At 39.2% G+C, this 20999-nt stretch overlaps 4 protein-coding genes across 5 annotated transcripts; 3 read left to right on the plus strand and 1 right to left on the minus strand.

The window, feature by feature from the left end:
* Nucleotides 1–127: 127 nt before the first annotated feature.
* LOC103335192 (2-oxoglutarate (2OG) and Fe(II)-dependent oxygenase superfamily protein) lies at nt 128–4523 on the minus strand. The gene is made up of 7 exons (XM_008238201.2): nt 4101–4523; nt 3835–3992; nt 2498–2600; nt 2129–2224; nt 1042–1107; nt 840–959; nt 128–575 (listed from the first exon to the last, which is right to left on the minus strand). Exons 1-7 carry the CDS (start codon nt 4341–4343, stop codon nt 489–491), a joined length of 873 nt encoding a protein of 290 aa, XP_008236423.1. The 5' UTR covers nt 4344–4523; the 3' UTR covers nt 128–488.
* Nucleotides 4524–12662: 8139 nt separating this feature from the next.
* Nucleotides 12663–13769, plus strand: LOC103335191 (glutamate racemase). Of its 2 annotated transcripts, none has more exons than XM_008238200.2 (2): nt 12663–12881; nt 13205–13769. In XM_008238200.2, exons 1-2 carry the CDS (start codon nt 12835–12837, stop codon nt 13512–13514), a joined length of 357 nt encoding a protein of 118 aa, XP_008236422.2. In that variant the 5' UTR covers nt 12663–12834; the 3' UTR covers nt 13515–13769. The 2 variants fall into 2 exon arrangements, with proteins under 2 accessions (XP_008236422.2, XP_008236421.2); XM_008238199.2 differs by having other exon boundaries at nt 12664–12881; nt 13193–13769.
* Nucleotides 13770–14573: 804 nt separating this feature from the next.
* On the plus strand, nt 14574–16416 carry LOC103335190 (RING/U-box superfamily protein). The gene is made up of 3 exons (XM_008238197.3): nt 14574–14965; nt 15057–15226; nt 15756–16416. The coding sequence occupies exons 1-3, from the start codon at nt 14750–14752 to the stop codon at nt 16207–16209; spliced, it is 840 nt and encodes a 279-aa protein (XP_008236419.2). The 5' UTR covers nt 14574–14749; the 3' UTR covers nt 16210–16416.
* A 1249-nt stretch (nt 16417–17665) lies between these two features.
* Nucleotides 17666–20333, plus strand: LOC103335238 (uncharacterized). Its single transcript, XM_008238247.2, has 2 exons — nt 17666–19729; nt 20040–20333. Exons 1-2 carry the CDS (start codon nt 17666–17668, stop codon nt 20331–20333), a joined length of 2358 nt encoding a protein of 785 aa, XP_008236469.2.
* Nucleotides 20334–20999: the final 666 nt, after the last annotated feature.

Raw genomic sequence — 20999 nt, forward strand, 5'->3', positions numbered from 1 at the left:
ATACTTATTGTACCATATTTCATTTCCTGACCAATTTTGAATTTTTATTTTGGTAGTCTGAGAGAGTTGTGGATGATGACAATTATGCATGAGAATTCTTAATAAACAAAATGTCGACAACTCAAAATTTCGATTTTGAAGGAAGAATTCTCGAATCAAAATACCATTTTACATACAATGTTCTTTCATTATTCAGCAGCAAAGCTACACAATAGAATTCTTCTATAACAAGTGGCATGGTTATCGACCCAAAACAAAATAAGTTTAGCACCCCATCTTTGGGCTGTACATCCAAGAGTAATTGTTGCGCCGCCTACTGCAAGAACATAGTTCACTCAGTTCTATACTTGAAACATGAAAGGAACAGAAACTCCAGTACCACTGTTCGACGTTGACTAGACTACAGTTGTAAAACCAGTGATCTTTTTTGTTCCACTGTTCCGGAACCACCAGCTCCAGAAAGAACAACATTTGGAAGAAAACAACTCTTACTCCAGATCTTCCTGATTTCTAATCCACTTTGTTGCAACCCATTTTTCCCCTTTGATCACTGGGCAGCTTCCATGAAGAGATGTCTGCAAATTGCGCCACAAGAGACTCTTTGTTTAATCACCAGTAAGAAGTGACAGAGGAAGAGAACCGAAATAACAATTCCAAGTTTCAAATAAACTAATTAGTTGCTGATCCTTTATATATAAATACTTAGATGTGATTCAAATAAATTAATTTGATGCCAAAGGAAATAGAAACAAGTTGTCCAACTTCACATCGTTCATAACAACAAGAGAAGCAATTTCTAAGAATTAGATGTGATTTAAGATATGATAAAGTAAACTAACCTGATCAATTGTGCCATTTGGAAGCACTGAATAAAATAAAAGTCCATCCCCTTGCCTGGGCATAACCTTTAAACCAATGCATTTCTTGTAATCATAGCTCATACCCATATGTAAGCCATTCTACTAATAATAAAAAATTAGGATGAGTACATGCAAATATTTCAAAGTAATAGTAAGATAAACTATCAATTTTCTAACCTACCTCAAAAGGGAACATGGTTTCTCCACCTTCTTCTACATCAGAAAGATACAACAAGAAGGAAGCAAACTGCAAAATTGAGTGTAAAGTTTTGACAGTTAGGTATCAATGGTTGAGGAAAGAAGCAACAGCAATAAATCGTTTACAGAAAGGTGAAATCATGAATTCAAAAAGCAATTTGCAATTTCTGCATACCTATAATTATAAATTAGTTTCAAATATAATTTTACGCTGAATGTAAAGGGTATGAGAAAAGGATCTATAACTATTAACCAGTTCAGTAAGTATAATGGGCAAAGAATTTATAGGCAAGGCTCATATAAAACAGAACCATGGAATGTTAGAATACAAAAATGGTGATTAGAATAATGGGATTATGCCACAAGTTTTATTTAATCTTTTCTTTTTAAAAAGCTGAAGAAATCAGGACAACTAAAACTGCAGTCATCCTTCTAAGTTACAGAAATCAATTACAGCTCGATGATGATAAATTGTTCCGAAAAATTAAAGACTAACAATCTTTTGATGTCAGCTTCAAGGTCCTCAACCCAATATTTTTTAAGCAACAAATGTACTCAAATGACATAAACAGAAAAAGGGACTAATGGAAATACCATTTGAAATATATCATTAATAACTGCTGCAACACCAATATTGATTCTTTTTTTTTTCTTTTTTTTGTTGTTGCTCAATACTCAATTTAAAGTATACATTATAGAAGATGAAAAAGGGAAAATCATAAGTTGGAAAGCACAACTGATTTTTTTGGAAGTAAAATGGTCAACCATTGTTGCAAATTTGTTTTTTTAGAAAAGGGTTATGATTGTGATCTAATATTCAAGTAATTCCACAAGTATTGCTTATCAGCATTACATAATAGAGATGCTGACCATTTCACTGAAATTATAAGAAACACCGTAGTTCTTTTTTATGTGTTCATTTATTTATTTCTTTGGCTGGTGTTAGGTGCATAAATACGCAAACCATCCCATCAAGTATCAGGGATCTTCTATTTGGCAGGAAGGAATTCCGAAATAAAAATAGAGCAGAAAATGACAGCACATGATGTAGAAGCTAGTTAAGTATATACTCTTTGGCTTTTCTGTTGACCATATTCCGATGGGTTGAATGCATCATAATGAGAATCATACTTCTGGCCAATCTCATACCGCAAAACATTGAATGCCTGCAATATGATGATATCTTCGCATTACTCAGATTAATTTAGAATTTACCTGTAATGAAAGGCTAACATTTTAAAATTGTTGTGAAAGTAGTAACAGTATTGGATACACTATTTTCTGTTTACCAGGAAAAAGAAAGAAACAGTTTTTTTTATCAGAAAAACTAATAGTAGCATTCAGACCTATATGAACAACGAAAAACATCTGCTTAACTGCTTTTGAATTCCCCCTCACACTTAAGCCTGCCCCTGAATAATATACAATGATAAAAATACCTCTCCATGGGTCCTTGGTAACATTGTAGCCCTGGCAATCTTTTCCTCAATAATCTCCAGGATTCCAGTTTCATCTTCGGATGCTCTAATAAATGTGCCTGAACTATAATAAAGTATAGACTAACAGTTAATGTCACAAGCAGCGAAACATTCTATGTAAAACACCTTCACACTAGCATGTTTAACATTGATCGTCAGCACGAGGACCAACCAGAGGTGATTAATTGTGAGTTATAAGATACACTCCAAAGCAGCATACCACATAAACTTGATGAAAGCAGAGATGACAAGTTTTATGATACAGAAAGGGATATTACAAGGCTCTTCTATAAGTTATCTTCCAAAACTTCCCTGCCAAAAGAATTCTTATGAATGGGTTTCTTGAAACATTTAAACTACTCATTTCACAAATTTCCCAAAGATGCAGGCCCTTTAATAATAGAAAAAGATAAATAAGAAATTAAAATATGTCCAGCATTAAATTCCCATTTACTTGCAAACTATAGAATACAGGTCAACAAACTACAGTGCATGAGCTATTCTAGAAGTTTCTAATGGCAGTTTGAAGAAACACGAAATACAAATTCCGCTGATATTGTAGTTCATTTTGCAAGTTGCATAAGAAAACATGTCCTGAGCATGGTAAGGTCAGAATAACAAATGATCTCAACTTATTAAATAAAAAAATAATTTTATGTGTGGAACAAGGAATTGCTAGTCAATGCACCCGCATCAAACTGACAAACCCTGATATCATCACCCCAGTACTCACATATCCCAACTTATGATGTCATTTTTTCTTGTACATAATCTAGGTCAGGAGTCAACTATGTTTTAAAAACTTCAGGATGACAAATATGAAAGAAGATGAACAATGCAGGCATTCTTTTCTCCATTTCCTCTACATCAATGTATCTATAAAGTAATGGGACCGATCCACTTATTATGGCAAATCACTGATTTAAAACAAATTTTGAAGAAACTTGATAAGTGAACCCAAGTGCTTGTGCCACAATGGATAAAGAAACACATAAATAAGAAGTTATCCTTCCCTAGAATGTTACGATTAACAACATATTAACTTTTCCCAACAGCTGGAATTAGTTTGTGCCACTTTATTTCCAAATGAAACACCATGGGTCCCCTTCTTTCTCCTCTCATAAATATCAAACATTCTACTCTCCCCATAGCACGCTAGGCATAATTGCACAATATTACGTTAAACATTTCTGATTGACACAACACATTATTATGGCCCATCTTTCCACTCATATCCATATTCAATTGCTCACCATGTGGAGATGATGAGCAACATTAAAAATGGAAGACAAAGATACCTTGTTCTAGTCCCCTTTGTGCTCTCAGCAGTCTCTCCCTTTCGCAAAGCCAATGCCGACGGCCTGAGCTTAGTCTTCGCCATTTCAATCACGCTTTCGCATTGCTCCGCAGTTGCAAATCTCGGAAAATAAAGAGCCCGCGGTTTCCAACTCAAAACCTGTGGGATTCAACAATGTCAAACAGACCCAAAACCCAAAAACCCAATTGACCGAATTAGCAAAGAAAGTCCCAATCAATGCGATTACTGATCAGATTAAACACAAACCTGGAATGGAATCGATTGAATAAAGCTGTCTCCGGTCTCGCCTTGAGGCATTGGACCGTGATCTTCGCCATCTTCCGATTGAAGCGTTCTGGAGACCGAGCGTGGACCGGAGAGAAATTGAGGGAAGGAGACATGAGAGAGGAGGGTGAAGGTGAACAAGCCAGCGAAGAAGAAGAGGGAACAGAGGAGGCAGACTGTGGGTAGCCCAAATTTCGCTTTGGGGCTTTTTGCTTTCACTTTCATTGCGAATTTTTTAATTTGTCTTTCTTTGTTTTGCTTTCTTTCTGTTCATTTGTGAGCTATGACTCTACGAGCATGGGCTCTTCGGTCTTCTTCTTCATTGCTTCGCCGCCAGATGCCCTAAGTTGTCTTCACTCTACAGTCTTCTCTTGTTTTATATAATTTTTTTTTCTTTTTATTGGTGTCAAATGTCTTATATAGTTTGTAGTTTCTGTAAGAACACTTCCACCGCAAGGGGAGAAGGCAGGCAAAAGGGGGCATAGGCCCAAAAAACCCCTTCAGCGCACAAGGTCCAGTCTGGGCATGGGATGGGACCCATCAACCCAAATAAGTTCATGGTAAGAATTGTTTGGGCTGTGGCTCGAAGGCTGCTGACGTTGCAGCTGAAATCAATTTTTTCTTTTTAATTGTAATCCCGTGGAATGCACACTTCATCGATAAAAAAAAATTGAATTTCTTGCGTTGACGTATGCGCTGATCCACAGCTGCCATAAACCAACGGCTACAAGTCATATGCCTTCTTCTGGAGCCTCCGGTCCAAAAAGCTTATCCAATCCGAAGGCTGTCCATTTTTTGGCTAAAAAAATTTGTACAAAATATCAAAAAATTCTGGATTTTTTTTTTTTCTACAAATACTATTCACACTATTACATCATCCGAAGAAAAATACTCACCCACGTCGTGATCCAGTGAAACCTCCTCCGCCAATGACTAAGTCGTCCTTGTACTAGATTGTGTCGGACTATGAGGATCGGAGTATTTCAATTGTATGATGAGTGAGTAAGTATTTCAATGGTATGATGAGTGAGATGTGAATTTTATAATAAATATGGACAAGTGGCAATCGAAAATCTTATCTGAAAATTTTATCTGAAATTTGATATGTGAATTTTATAATAAATATGGGCACGTGGCAATCAAAAATCTTATCCCAAAATTTTATCTGAAATTTGAGATGATAATTTTTATAATAAATAATGACACTAGTTATTAGAAAATCTTATCAAAATTAATGGTTTAAGAATAAAAAATAGAAAATAAACTAAAGTGAATAGTAATTGCATTTACCCTTTGGGATGGAAACAAAAAAGCAAGGGCTGCCACTATTCACGTGAATAGTGAAAACCTTGTCTTGCCTTGCCTTTTGTCACGGGATGAGCGGCGGCGTGGCGGAAGCGAAACACAAATTTCGCCACTCAAAGCACACCATGCGGCCAGGATCCTTCGAACCCGACCTTCTCCCACTTCATGATATTCATGACTCTCACAACTCCGCGAGAGGTTCCCCTTCAAGTGTCGTCTCCCACTAGACAACGAGTCACACTACCTTGTGACAATACAATCACTCCGCATCGGGCAACGAACCCTTGACGCCCATACATCAAGCGTTGCATAAGACATGTCAACTGCATCGACCACGTCACATGCTTAACTCCTGGCTCGCTCATGTCCAAGTCAAGACATAGCGATCCAACACACAATCGGTTTACCCACACTTCTGTGGTCATTCCTTTAGCGTCCACGATAGCCCACATCCTCAAGCTATATACACAAGCTGTCATACTTGCATGTCGCCCAAGCCTTGGCGACATATGTATTCCGAATGTCCCACATAACCATCTATGCATTGCATAGGGTTGCAACCCATGCGTACCGGCATCCGAATATCTTCCTTCCATCTTGGACAAGGCCGAACCCAAGCCAAGTCCATCGAGTATTGTCAAATGCCTCGCTAGCTGATGGCACAACGAATATCATACGTTGACCTCACTCTTTACAACGATGCGCAATACTAACGGCCCCGCGTGTTAAATCTTGTCATCGGGAATTCCTTTCCTCGGAGACACAGATTATCCTTCATCAATCTTATGCCCGCCCTTATGACTACCTCCAATGTCATAAGGATGCTCGCTTAGTGCCATAAGGGTGTAAGCACCAGGGGTGGTGGAGAGCATGACACAATATCACCCCCAATATAGCATTTTATGCATTTAGCCTTCTATCAGGAGGGAACATCACCTATGCACGATGAGTCATAGTTGGGCATAACACCTTCATACGAACTCCAAATGGCAAACCGTCAGTTGCGTTACCTGCGTCTCAACATCATGAACGTCCTGGTGTTCTTAGCTTCTTCAGGGTCCTCCCGTAACCTTCAAAAATATCTAAAATACCCTTCACAAGTGCAACTTGGCCAACACCAACCATTCCAGCTCTTAAGCTCTCACCATTCCACACTTGGACTACCTTTTAAGCGCATAGATGTCCCAATGGAGTCACGGTAGCACTTGTCTATGTGCAACCCGTGACATTCTCCCCCACTGATAGTGTTGACGTCCTCGACGACATGCCCTCTACACTGTTGCATAACAACACCATATAGGAATATCCTCTTCTCTTCGCTCCAAGGACCACAAATCACCACTGCCTTAACCTTTCTTAACTTCTCTTTCAAAGTTGTATTCATTTCCTTCTTCTTAGGGCGAGACCTCTGTCTCTTGTTGCATTCAACCATTGAGCAAACACCTAGATCGTTGGTCAAGTTACTTCTGCATTTTCCACATTTAAAGAGATGCACCCCACCTAGGCGTGACTCGAAAGCCAACCGTGTGTCCTCTACGGCACCTCAATTTGTTTGTGCTCTTGTACTGCCATACTTCCAAGGCATTCGAGGTTCTCCCCTACTTATCTCGTCGGCATACCTTCATCTCAAGGTGCCTCCACAACAAAGTTCCACAACACTTAGGCCATCACAATGCACCAAGGTTAGAGATCATCCCTATTACGAGTAGAACCACCTGACTACCAACGCCCCAAACTCGGACTCGGCAGAACCACTTCTATAGCATTCCCATGGGAACAAGTAAGATGTCAACACCCAAGCTACTCCAACATTGTCTGCCATCAAGTATGGACAGACTCCATGTCCTTAGAAACCATGCTCACAAGTGAGACTTCGGGATCCACCTCTTTTGGAACACTCTTTCGTTTCGAAAATCTGTTGGCAATCTTGTGTCAACCATTGTGCCTCTTCCACCCGTTCTCAAAAATTGTAAGAGCAACCATTTAAGTGACTCCCTCATTAAAGCCTAGCCCGTCAGTAACTTACTCCATCAATGGAGCCTAGCCCGTCAACGACTTACTTCCTTCGAAGACTGCACCATTCCGGTCTTGAGCTCTCACAACCTTTCCCCGAACAACGGTCTTGCATCATCCGTTCAACATTTATCACCAACCGACTTCAACACAATCGTTTATGGCATTGTGATGGTTTGAGTATTGCCAATCTTTGGCACTCTCACCAAGCTCCACTGCCATTGTCTTCAATGTAATTTTGTAGGTCTCCCCCACTTAACTCGTCGACACACCCTCACGTCAACGTACCTCCGAAGCAAAGCTCTACAACACTTTAGGCCTTTGCAACTCACTAAGGTTCAATGTCATCCCTACTACGAGTAGAACCACCTAACCAATGCCCAAACTAGAACTTGGTAGAACATACTTCCGTAGCATCCCCAAGGGAACAAGTAAGACATCCTCCCTCAAGTTACTCCATCTTCGGCCTACCACAAAGTGCGGGCGTATTGTGTCCTTAGCCACTATCCTCACAAGAAAGACTCTAGGATCCACCTTTGGAACACTCCAGCATTTCAAATATTAGCTCGCAACCTTGTGTCAAACATTATGCATCACCCCCACGTTCTCCACAGTTGCAAGAGCAACCACTTGAGCGACTTCTTCTTTAAAGCCTAGGTCGTCAGCAACTTACTTCCTTCAAAGACAGCCCCCTTTCGGTCTTCCGCCCTCACAAATCTTCCCTGAACAATGGTCTCACATTGTATGCTCAACACTTGTTGCCAACAAAGTTTACCACAACTTTCAATGGTATTTCATGGTTCGAGTGCTAGTCAATTTTCAACACTCTCACCAAACTCGTGCTCCCATCCTCCCCACATCCTGAACTAAATGAACAACATCACTTCATCACAAGTCAGAACCCCTGCCTACCCGACTTCCAGGACCCTTGGTGCACGAATTAGAAAACTAGGCAACCGAGTAGCAAAACCAACCTTCATCCCACATCTTAGAGTCATCCTGCTTGATGTCTTCTCAAAACTTCAAGGCAATCTTTTTGGATACCTACACCCTTTCATAGGATCTAGCACCAAGACGGGTTTCCAACAACCATCACACAACTTAATTCCAATAGTCATCTACAGTGACGTTGGGTTCTTCATCTAACTTCGCAAGTCCACTACCCATCACAGGCAATGACCTGTTTCCTTGCTATCAAAGTTTCTCCATCACTAATCTCTTCTAGGTACGAATCCCTCACACAGAAACCACCATCTGAATCGATCGGCTCTGATACCACTTGTCACTGGGATCGAGCTTCACTGTTTGTATCAAAGGTGCGAATCATTTGAGCAGAAGCCATCATCTGAATCGAGGTTTGTCATGGAATCGGCTCTTTGACATCCTTCTTCGAATGATTAGAGCTTTCGCTCTAATACCAATTGTCACGAATGGGCGAGCGGTGCGGCGGTGGCGGAAGCAAAACACAAATTCGCTACTCAAAGCACACCCGTGCCCAGGATCCTTCGATTCCCGGTCAGTCTTCTCCCACTTCATGATATTCATGACTCTCACAACTCCGCGAGAGGTTCCCCTTCAAGTGTCGTCTCCCACTAGACAACGAGTCACACTACCTTGTGACAATACAATCACTCCGCATTGGGCAACGAACCCTCGACGCCCATACATCAAGCGTTGCATAAGACACGTCAACTACATCGACCACGTAGCATGCTTAACTCATGGCTCGCTCATGTCCAAGTCAAGACATAGCGATCCAACACACCATCGGTTTACCCACACTTCTGTCGGTCATTCCTTTAGCGTCCACGATAGCCCACATCCTCAAGCTATACACACAAGCTGTCATACTTGCATGTCGCCCAAGCGTTGGCGACATATGTATTCCAAATGTCCTACATAACCATCTATGCATTGCATGAGGTCGCAACTCATGCGTACCGGCATCCGAATATCTTCCTTCCATCTTGGACAAGGCCGAACCCAAGCCAAGTCCATAGAGTATTGTCAAATGCCTCGCTAGCCGATGGCATAGCGAATGCCATACGTTGACCTCACTCTTTACAATGATGCGCAATACTGAACGGCCCAGCGTGTTATCCTGAATTCCTTTCCCTCGGAGACACAGATTATCCTTCAACAATCTTATGCCGCCCTTATGACTACCTTCAATATCATAAGGATGCTCGCTTAGTGCCACAAGGGTGTAAGCACCAGGGGTGGTGGAGAGCATGACACCATGTCACTCCCTATATAACATTTTATGCATTTAGTCTTCTACTAAGAGGGAGCATCATCTATGCACGAGGAGTTTTAGTTGGGCATAACTCCTTCATACGAACTCCGAATGGCGAACCGTCAGTTGCGTTACCTGCGTCTCAACATCACGAACGTCCCGGTATTCTTAGCTTTTTCAGGGTCCTCCCGTAACCTTCAGAAATACCCAAAATACCCTTCACAAGTGCAACCAGGCCAACACCAACCATTCTAGCTCTTAAGCTCTAGCCCTTCCACACTTGGACTACCTCTTAAGCGCATAGATGTCCCAACGGAGTCACGGTAGCACTTGTCTATGTGCGACCCGTGACACTTTGCCTTGCCATTGTCCTTCGGGTGGAAGTGCTCTAAAGTCTAAGAAAATGACCAATTTTGTTTTTAATTTAAATAAAATAAAATTATAAAGGACTTATAACCTTTTTTAAATTAAAAAAAAAATCAAATAAGGGACTTTTAACTTCTTCTTTTTTTAATTTTTAGTACAAGTGATTAAAGGAAAGGATTTGTTTTTTTTTTTTTTTTTGGGTACAAAGTGATATTGGTGGCGGGAGAATCAAACCTAGAACTAAGGATGCATACTTACAGGGTGGGGGTTTACTATCTACACAATATTTATTAGGTACATTGGGATTTCAAATCCCTACCCACATAGGTGGAGGTGAAAAAATTCAAAAAACTGAGTTATACCACACTCATAAAAACATATAACTTAAGTGGTCAATAACAATTATTTTTACACTCTTGCGGTCTTTTTATATATTTTTATTTGTAAGATTAATTAAGAAGTATGATATTTGTTTGTTTACCTTTCCTAGCCAATGTAATGTTGTTTGAACTTATGTGTCAAGGACAAGTACTCAAAGGTAATTGGCTTGGCTGAAGGGGAAGGTTCCTCTTTCTCTTCTTCTTATTTTTTTTTCTTTTTTTTTTTCCTTAAATTGCATTTATAATTCAAGCAAAGAAGTCACTAGCCATAAATGGCTAATACAAACTAGTCACAAATGGCCATTATAATAATAGAGCGATCTAACATCAAAATTAAGATAATATGGGGCTCTACCACTAACTATTATGCATGATCGAAGAAACTTTAGTATAGTCATTCCCAACTAAGAATACAAATAACCAAAAGTAGATAAAGCTTGAAAAAACCAAGTCATAACAATACAAATAAAACTCTCACAAATGAGATGTGGAAAGCTCTCACAAAGAATAGATGAAAAACTCTCACAAAAGGAGAGATGAAAACTACACAGAAAAGCCAAAGAGTCTCTACGACTTATTCCAAACATAAAGAAACCACAAAATTGATTGTAGTAGAGATCCGACATAGAAACGCAAGTGGAGATTGACGCCGAGACGTATTCGCATGTGATGAGTGGAGGAAAATCATTTAAAAAACTAAGATAAATGGGGGAAAACTTCTGTCTCTGATTGGGGAAAAAAGGAGAAGGTAGGAAGAGTAATGGTGGAGCCATAAAATTCATCGAGGAGGGTCAACCTCAAAAAATAAAATCATCTCATAAAAGATATTTATCTAAAAATACAAAGTCCTTAGTAATAACTCATATGTCATTCCAATACATTCACAATCGTCCTCGACGAGTTTTCATCTATCTTTTCATAATCACTTCATTATCAGTAATATCAAATGTATCTTTCTCAATGTATATGATCAAGCTGTCATTCATCCATATATCTCCCATTTGGTTGCCTGCTTTAGCTTTTAGGTTAGTAATTCTTTAATTCAGTTATATTTTTTAAAAAAAGTAAAGAAAAGAAAAAAGGAAAGCTAAGAAGTGTCATATTTTAATAATAAATTATATACAAAGGGTAAATAGTAATGAATGTAGGGTTATTTATGGAATTTCAAAAGGGTCAGCTGACGCTTGTAGGCCTTCATTGGGCCCGCCTTTGAAGAAGAAAGAAGGGCAGAGGGGAGGAAGAATAGTGACTTCCTCCCCCTCAAAGTGAAAACGGTTATAGAGTGTTTTTTAAGAGAGGAGTGACTATGATTTTTTGAATACTTGGCTTATGTGGGAAGGTTCCTCTTTAGAGATCATGTGCGAAAGCAAAAATGTTAGTGTATTCAATTCAATCTTTACCCAAAACAGAAATTTTGATTGCAATATGATTCCTTATGATTTATTCTCTAGGATGGAAAGTGGAAATAGGTGGTTAATTTGTTCAAGTACGAATAAAAAATCATAATTGGTTTGGTGTATATATGTACGACGTATCTTTGAGCATGCAAACTCGCTCAAACTCGCTACCGTATGACACATTTAAAAGACTTGTCTAAAATTTTGTGTGTTTTCTTGATACTATTCATGACACTTTCCTAGAATAAGCTTAATGCCTTCTATGATTAATAAAGTTATTCTCATACCGATACCATCAAAGTTTCTAAAAAGAATTCTATCTTAATTAAGCAGTAGCTGATAACATAAATCATAAACGACAGTTATTAAAAGATAAGTTTAACATAGATCATAAACGACAGTTATTGAAAAAAAACAGAAACTTATATGACTATAATTTTTGAGGGGTGATTTTCCCACTCCTTTTTTCCTATTTTATCCACTTACACTCTTTTAGGAGTGGGGAAATCATTGCCCTAATTTTTTTATAGAAAAATGACAGTGATATGAGTTGAGTGTGACTGGTAAGTTAGTCGTGGTCATTGATATGAAGATTTGGGCTATCGCGTTCAACTTCACAAAGATATTCCTAATCGTGCACCACCTAGATTAATTTCCAACAAAGCTAGGGTTATTCATAATCCACCAAAGAGGAACTGACACGTGCAGTACTTGGGCAGCAACCAGATGTCACATCTGCAGGAAAAAAAAAAGTGTACGGTTCATGCATGTTTTAAGAACAATATATTCCAACTGTACTTAAACGAAGAGCACTGAGTTATCATTTGAACTTCTTTAGAGCCATACAGTTTCTTGGCACCCAATTCTTCTTTTTTTCTCTTCTTTGAATGCCCTCCGCTGCATAAACCTTCACCATATAGAACATATTCCTCCGTCTCTTTTATATATATCGCATGCATACAGGCATAAGCCTTTGCATATACAAATTTGTGATAATAGCTAGGTGATTGCTGAGGGACATGACAAGAGGCAGCGGGGTGGCAAAATCAAAGATATTTCTGGTTAGGTAATGTTTTTATACATGTGAATTCAAATATAGGGAAATGAAACTATAATTTATGTGAGTGTTTCAAATCTAGTTCAATTTGATTTCTGGAGGACGATGCCCTCGCGGCTTTTCTTTGTAATTTCAATTTTTTATATGTACGAAATATGCTAGGGGTGCAATATGGAAAATAAATAATTTAATCATGATAAGGATCGATCACTCGGATTTTATAGTGATGCACTTACGTATGATGGTATTGATGATATGAGAGAAATGATGAATGATAAATTATTTAGTTTTGGGGGCATAATGATATGCATGTGCGACAGTTCATACTGCAGGGAAGCTAAGAGAGTGGATCATCGACGTCAATTTAGCAAGATGAAGGGAGCTGCAGAGAAAATTTCAAGCAGAAATGAGAGTGACAGTGAGGAGACTGGTAGTGGCAGCCCATCATGGAGGTGCAACTGGGTTCCACATCCAACAACAGGAATATATGTTCCCAAAGGCCATGAAGGGGTGATGGATGATGTCCCCAAGGAAGCTGCTTCTCTCAACAAGACTTTCTGGCTCCGGAACGTCGACGGAGTACTGGAGAAACCTGACCCGGACACTTCTCCGGATCATTACTATCAGTACATGCATATGTGAGATCATTTGAGAAAAAATATTCAAGCATCACTATATCTATAAAACTGAAGTATCTATAATATTATTAGAAAGGGTTTAGTCATATGGCCTAATTGTATACTGTGGCCGGACTTACTGTTTAAATAAGATCGGTGCCCTTACGAACAATATCATATATATAATATATACTAAGCTAGCCCTTGTATAAATTGTACTCTTTGGATATGTATGTACACATGCATGGCTACGTACACGAGTACAATATTCCCCAGTTCATGCAATATTTGCAATATTTGACTAACGTGTTTACAATATAGTAACACGAATAGTTTGTTAATTAAATAATTGATGTAATAAGTATATAAATCAACTGTTTTATTATACGATCATCGAATCTGATCTAAAAATATGATCCCTTTGACAACATACATTTTAATCTATATATTCACGACCATGTATGAAGTTGTAAATTTATTTTTTTTTGGATCAAAAATTGAAGCCATATTGTGGGAGAAAAACTTGCCTATGCACGTTTCATGACCGAGTAAGACACGTCATCAATGAAACATGTATAGGCAAGTTTTTCTTTTTCAAGTTGGTTAGAGAGGTTGGCTTGCTTCTTTTGTTGTTGGGGACAAAGAGGCTGGCTTGCTTGTTTGTATCCACAGCGTTTGTGTTCTGGGCCTAACATCAACTTTCTCCTTTTTTACTTTAACAAGAAAAAGCAAAAGCTCTTTTTTTGTTCAAAGAAAAAAGCAAAAGCTGGATGGATGTCTATTTTCAAGTCACTATCCAATTCAATCCAATCCATCTCATCAAAGATATTTTCTCCGATAAATACTGGTTAAACGCGATAAATAACTTTACCCAAAAATATAAAAAACGCAATGAATATCTTTGACCAAAAAACGCAATAAATATAATCTGAATCCAACGCCTAAAATCCACGAAATTTCTTCTCTCATTGACACGCGTCCTCATCTCAATCCGATCCTTTCCAAATCAGTAAAAACGTACCAAAAAAGCCACAAAAAACAAGCCATTTCCAACCAATAAATAAACAACATTATTATAAAATGCTCTTCAGTCTTCATCTACCGCGTTTTTAAGGTGGAGAGTTTTGCGTACCGTTCCTTCTTCTTCCCCAACCGTTTCTGCAAAAAAACACTGTCAATCCATCAACATCAGACAGAAACAAGAAGCGTTTCTAGGAGCGTGGGGTTAAAAAACGCTGATTGGTGTGTGTGTGTGTGTGCATGACGAGCGCATCGGAGCTTTTCTACAACCGGAGGTCTCGCTACAACAGCCGAACCGCCACCCACGATCTGGGGCTCGATTCTCTCCCTCCTCCTCTTCCCGATCGAAACCACAATCACAACCGTCGCCATCACAATCACCATCATGAATCCGACGGCTGCGATCCTCTCCTCCGCCGAACCCCTCGCCATCTCCGCCACCGATCCTCCCTTCCGGTAACTTTTTTCTTTCTTTTTTAAATTTCAAATTCTGCAATTGAATTTCGTAATTTCTTAAATCCGTGTGCTTTTGGGTTTGGTTGGTCAGGAGCGAGCCGCAATTGGGGCTGAGCAAGGTGGGGCCCACTCGGGTTCGGGAAATGGGGTCGGTGCTAGCAGTCCCGGGTTGAGCGGGAACGAGAGGCTTCCTGGGTCTGTTTTGCTCGCTAGGGAAAGGCTTCTTGAGAGGCTGAGAGGGATGCCTCCTTCACAAACCAGGTCAGTTTCTGCTGTTCTGCATGTTAATGCCTCTAAATTGTACTTCTTTTGAGGAAATTAGCTAGCTTTGTTTTTGTTTAGCAATTACAATAGCATATTAGCAATTCTAATTTGGATTATACATGTACTTAGGAGCTGAAATTTGGATGCTGGCTGCAAATTATTGCCCATTTATTGGTAACACTCAAGTTAATTGGGAGATTAAGACTAGACTTCACAATGAATCTTGCTGTGGAATTTTACCGTGCTTAGATATTCTGAGCGTTGCATGATCTCAATATATAAAATTGTGAGAACTCTCCACCAGTTACCAATTGGTTATGGGATGCACACCAATTAACCAATTGACGATTGTCAGCCCCTGTCTAAGCCGAGCATTATGATCTATTGTTTGGCGTGTAACTCAGTATCCATCAATTGGTTAAGCACCCATGTAGAGATGATAGCAAAATACTTGCCTAAATTTAAAAAACCCGCCTCTTAGTGTTGACTCTGATGAAATTACCTTGTTCTGTTTGGCTTTATTTAGGCATCGTAGAGCATTGAACGTTTACGGAAGTGGGCTAGTGCATGGTGATGAATCAAGTCCCCTTGATGTAAGGGATTGGGGTACTGAAATTTTGACTAGTCGGTCAGCTGGTGTCTATCCTTCCACTAACTTGGGCTCCCAAATTGAAAGGCAGCAACTCTTGCAAGAAGCAAACAAGAAGCCTCCGGGTCTCACTCAAGAGGTCCTTGATTGTCTGAGCCCTGAGCTTTTCAGCAGCTCAGAAATGGATGTTGACGGGTTGGTTTTAAGAGCATCCCGAGATTGTAGTATCTGCCTGGAGAGTTTCCTGGATGGAGATGAGCTTATAAACTTGCCTTGTGCGCATAGATTCCATGCTGTCTGCTTGGGTCCCTGGGTTCGAATTCGAGGGGACTGCCCATATTGCCGAAGAGTTATAGTTGTAAATAGTCACACTGATAAAAGGACCGCATAGTTTCTGTTGAGATGATTTATTGCTTGGGTGCTCATTTGCAGGAAAAGTTTTGGAACTTGACCACCAAATTATGGTGATGCTTTCTAATTAGATGCAACGAATCGTTGTTGTGTTTTGTCTTGCATACTTGGTGTATACTTTCAATCCATGTTTTGTAACTTAATTTACAATAGTTGTAAAGCAGGTAAAGGTAAGCTAGATTTTACATCTTCCCTGAACTTCTTAAAAAACTGATGAAGCCTTGTAAAGGATGTAAAGGTCAGCTAGTTTTAAATAGAATTTGAAAAGAGTGTGATTTTGGTAGTAAAAAATGTAGTGAACTTAGATGAGAACCTTACATCGCCTATTTATTCTCTCTTCTTCAGCCGTCACTCTCTCTTTCCACGCCCTTTGTACCTTTCCTCTCTCTTTCTATCTCCGCTGCCGCCACATGGCCAGATCTGGTCCACTCAGCGAATCTCTCTCTCTCTCTCTCTCTCTCTCTCTCTCTCCTCTGGTTCGGTTCCTCAAACGGAGATTGGACAAGGGTCTGCAAATTTAATTGATATTTTTTTATTTAAACTCCACACTTGTTAACTTCATGTTCTAAGTTTATCCCAATTTTAATTTAAATTTTCACAATTTCTAAGAAAACCTCAGTATCTTCCCAAACTACCCTTAAATACACCCCAAGCTATAATTTAAAAAAATTAAAAAAGATTTTTTATTTCAATCCCACAATTTTCTTTGTTCACTTCAATATTTAAATCATTAAACAATGTTTGTAGTATACAGAGATTTTGTTTGGGGTGAAAGTTTGAAGCAAAAGTACGTGCTAGGCATTAGTTTAAGGAGGGTTTGAAGGCAACAGTTTGAAGCAAAAATACATGAGATTTTCTTCTTGTGCTAGGCATCAGTTTGAAGCAAAAGTATTTGTAGTATACATGAGATTTTGTCACAACTGATCTTTCTCTTCAAGCCTTGGAAAGAATCTTCTATAGTTGTGGAACCTAATCGTCTAGCCGCACATGGTGCTTCAATGCATCGGATCTCAAGGATATCAAGAGTGGTGAGGAATTTGCATTTTTCTGAAACTTAATATGTAGAGTGGTAGGGTGTGTGAATAGATGTATTAGAGTTAAGTATTAAGTTGAATGACTTTTTTTGTCTTTTTATACTGTAATAAAACTTACAACTTAATGATTTAAGTATTGAGGTGAACAAAAAGAAGTGAGAGATTTAAATAGAAAATCTCATTTAATTTTGCAAAAGAAAATCCAATAAATAAAGGAAAAAAGCAACTTTTGGCCAAGATCAGTCACTTTATCACCTCCACTAGACTTGATGCCCAAGTAATTTCATCCTATAAATTAGCCACAAACAAATCTAATATCTCTCTCTGCCGCAACAGATCTTCCCAGCATTCTCCAATTCTTTCAAAACCCTAAACCGTGCATCTCTCCCTCCATACCCAACTATGGCGGCTCCTGCTCAAGATTCTCTTCTGGGCCCATCGGCTCTCCGCCGGCCTAACTCCTTCCCGGACATCTTCGACCTTACGCTTAAGACAACCTATGAACCAGCCCCTTCAATGGGTAGAGGCCAATCTAGGCAGTCTTCTTCACACCCAACCTCAAACCCGTGCATTACATTTTTCTTCAGAGCCAGCCGATACACTGCTGATCACACCCGGAAAAAGACCCCTCCCAAGTACTGGTACTTCGGGGGGATCCAGCGGGATCTGATTCATTATGAAGAAGAGGCATGGAAGTTTGACCCTCTCACCACTTTCAAGCTCATATTTGCTCTTCGAATGGTGGAGAGGCTTGACACAGATGGGTTCTACAGAGCCTTGTTGTGGGTGCACAAAAACCACCCTTTAACCCTGTCTTTGAATGTCATGGCTTTGGGGGGTAAAGGTTGGTTCAAAGATCTATTGGGGTTTCTCTATTTTGTTTTGGAAGACCCGATAAAGGAAGCAGAAGCAAAAGCAAAATCAAAGAAGAATGGAATAATCAATTATGACTGTGCATATTATGATTCTGACGAAGATGACTTTTATCAGAGTTATCCGTACAAGGAAGAAACTGGGGTTGAGGAGAAGAACAGAGAAGAGATAACAGCCACAGATACTCGCATTGGCAGGGCTAAAATGGCGGTCGAGAGGTACCAAAGTGACCTGGATTATCGAAACTTGCATGATCGAATCTCGGAGATGTTTGCACATTTTTTGACGTCGGATCTCAGGTTTCTGGAGTCTGGTGAGATCGAAAAAATCAGTTTTGCTTACAAATTTTGTCCTTCAGTTAATTCTGGTTATGACAGAGCAACCCTGCTGTGTGAAAACATAGCAAAGAGAATTTTCCCACGCCATGACTATGAAGAGTACAGTGAGCTTGAAGAAGCTCATTACGCTTACAGGGTTCGTGATCGTTTGAGGAAACAAGTACTTGTTCCTCTGCGCAAAGTGCTAGAATCATCATCATCATCATCAAGGAAGATCAGATATGTTCCTACTGTACCACAGCTATTATCCCAAAACCCTAAGGCCCTGGCTGGTTTGAGAAGATACAGGAGGATCCTAAGCAATGAGAGAGAATATGAAAGCACATTGTATTTGATGGAAAATGGGGGCGAAAATGGAAGCAAATCTCAATTTAAGCTTTATATAAACGTTGTTGAATTTTTCGGGGTAAGCATTGGTGATGGGCTAAAACTTCCACACCAAATAGTATTTCCTTTCTTGTACATGAACAAGGAACATAATGAAAGATCAGAGCTTGAATGGCAGACACTAATCCAAGATTTTTCAAACAAAGGGAAGCTGAGGAATTGTCTTGCCGTATGTGACATCCAAGAGAGCATGAGAGAGACATACGAGGATATGGTTTGCATTGGCATGGGGTTATTGATTTCAGAACTGAGTGAAAATCCATGGAATGGAATGGTTTTTCCCTTTAGCCTTTCTCCCAAGCTTTCCAAGATCGAAGGAGAAAATCTTCAGTCCAAGTGCGAGTTCATGAGGCAGATAAATCTTCAGTCCAAGTGCGAGTTCATGAGGCAGACAGTGTGTTCTGTGAAATTGGACTTCTTAGCAGTTTACAACCAAATCTTGGACACTGCAACCTCACAAAATCTAAGCCCTGAAAAGATGCCCAAGAGGATTTTTGTGTTCACCAACAGGGATTTTCAGAAAGCCTTCAAATGCGATTGGCGGGACAATTATAAAGAGGCTTTGAAGAATTACAGAAGAAGAGGGTATCAGACTCTGCCAGATATGGTTTTTTGGAATCTTAAGGGTGGCATGCGTGAGCCAGAGGTTATTAATTGCCCATTGAAGGAGAACCAGAAAGTAGGTCTTATTTTAACTGGGTTTTCAAACAATATGCTCACTATGTTCTTGAATGGAGAGTCAGATTCAAGACCATACGCAGCTCATCAGATCCAAGCACCTTATGGTATTGATGTACAGAAATGCATTCCTAGAACAGAGGATGTGATGAAATGTGCAATTTCAGGACCAGAATTCGATAACCTTCTTGTATTTGATTGATGGAAACATGTTTATGTTCCTTGACATAGAATGATGAATGTTTCATTAGATTTTGATTGCTCTGTTCTTCTAAGAATGGTTTGGCTTCTCCTGCATTTGGTTGATTTTCTGTACATAACTGCAGAGGCTGAATTTCAAATTTCTTTTGCAATTCAATTCCATTGCTGTTAGTTTTGGTTTTTGAAAATCTGTTTGTTACCCATAATTTTCTCTCACAATGATCTTATTTGGAGGAAGTTCAGAATTGTCACTTTGCTGTGAAAAATCGTAGGTGTTGGTGATTGGCAAATTAGATTAGGATGCATCCCCTATCAATCTAACAAATCTTAAGGACTCAATTGCTGCGCTTGAGGTCATTGGCAGCCCTGTGAAGAATCACAATGCAGGGATAATTATCACTGGGTTTTCCAACACTCTGCTCAGTCTTTTCTTTAAAGGCGAGACGAATTTGAGAACATATGCAGCTCGGGTAGAACAGGTACATGATGGGATTGATGTACTGTCAGGGCTGAGGCTTGCTCCAAATGCTGAGGATGTGATGCAATGGGCGGTTTCAACCGAAGAGCTGAGGAGCCTCTTTATATTGGATTGATGTAAATATGAACCACACGATATAATAAGCTTTGTTTAATCAAAGCATGAATCTGAATTTTTTTTTTTTTCATTTTAACGAAGGATGACACTTACAGATGGGTTTTCACTCAAGAATAAACTTGGGAAAGTGATTCTATTTTGCTATATTGGGGAGAATGGCAAACCAAAAACGAAACGTAAGATCTTTAACCTACAACAATTTTAGCACAAAAATTGTAGTAAAAAAGTTAACAAGAACATAACTATTAGTACCTTGCACCCAAATAATTGCAGACGGTTGGTCAAGGTAGTGAGCCCTACTTCTCGCACTTAAATAATTTGAATCTCCTTCTATATAGATTCGATTAATTCTGTTTATATAAAGGGATCTAAATTTATATGGATTTTTTAATAATAAATTTAAATTGTTTGTTTAAACCATCCAAATGAAGCCTTAATAAGCAAATTTAGACTGTCGATTTTATTAATAATATAACAATGTTTCACCACAGAACGTAAGGCTTTGAAGTGACTTGAGTAGCAAATTAAGATAAATTGAAAATAATAACATATCGTGATGGCCAAGCTGGGTTGTGTTATCATAATCTACAACAATACTTGATGATCAAGCAATGATCCTATAAATAAGCCAGCCGACATAACTCACCCAATCGATCCAATCCAA

The sequence above is a fragment of the Prunus mume genome, linkage group LG6 (genome assembly GCF_029339155.1).
Source record: "Prunus mume cultivar Tortuosa linkage group LG6, ASM2933915v1, whole genome shotgun sequence".
Taxonomy (NCBI): Eukaryota; Viridiplantae; Streptophyta; class Magnoliopsida; order Rosales; family Rosaceae; genus Prunus; species Prunus mume.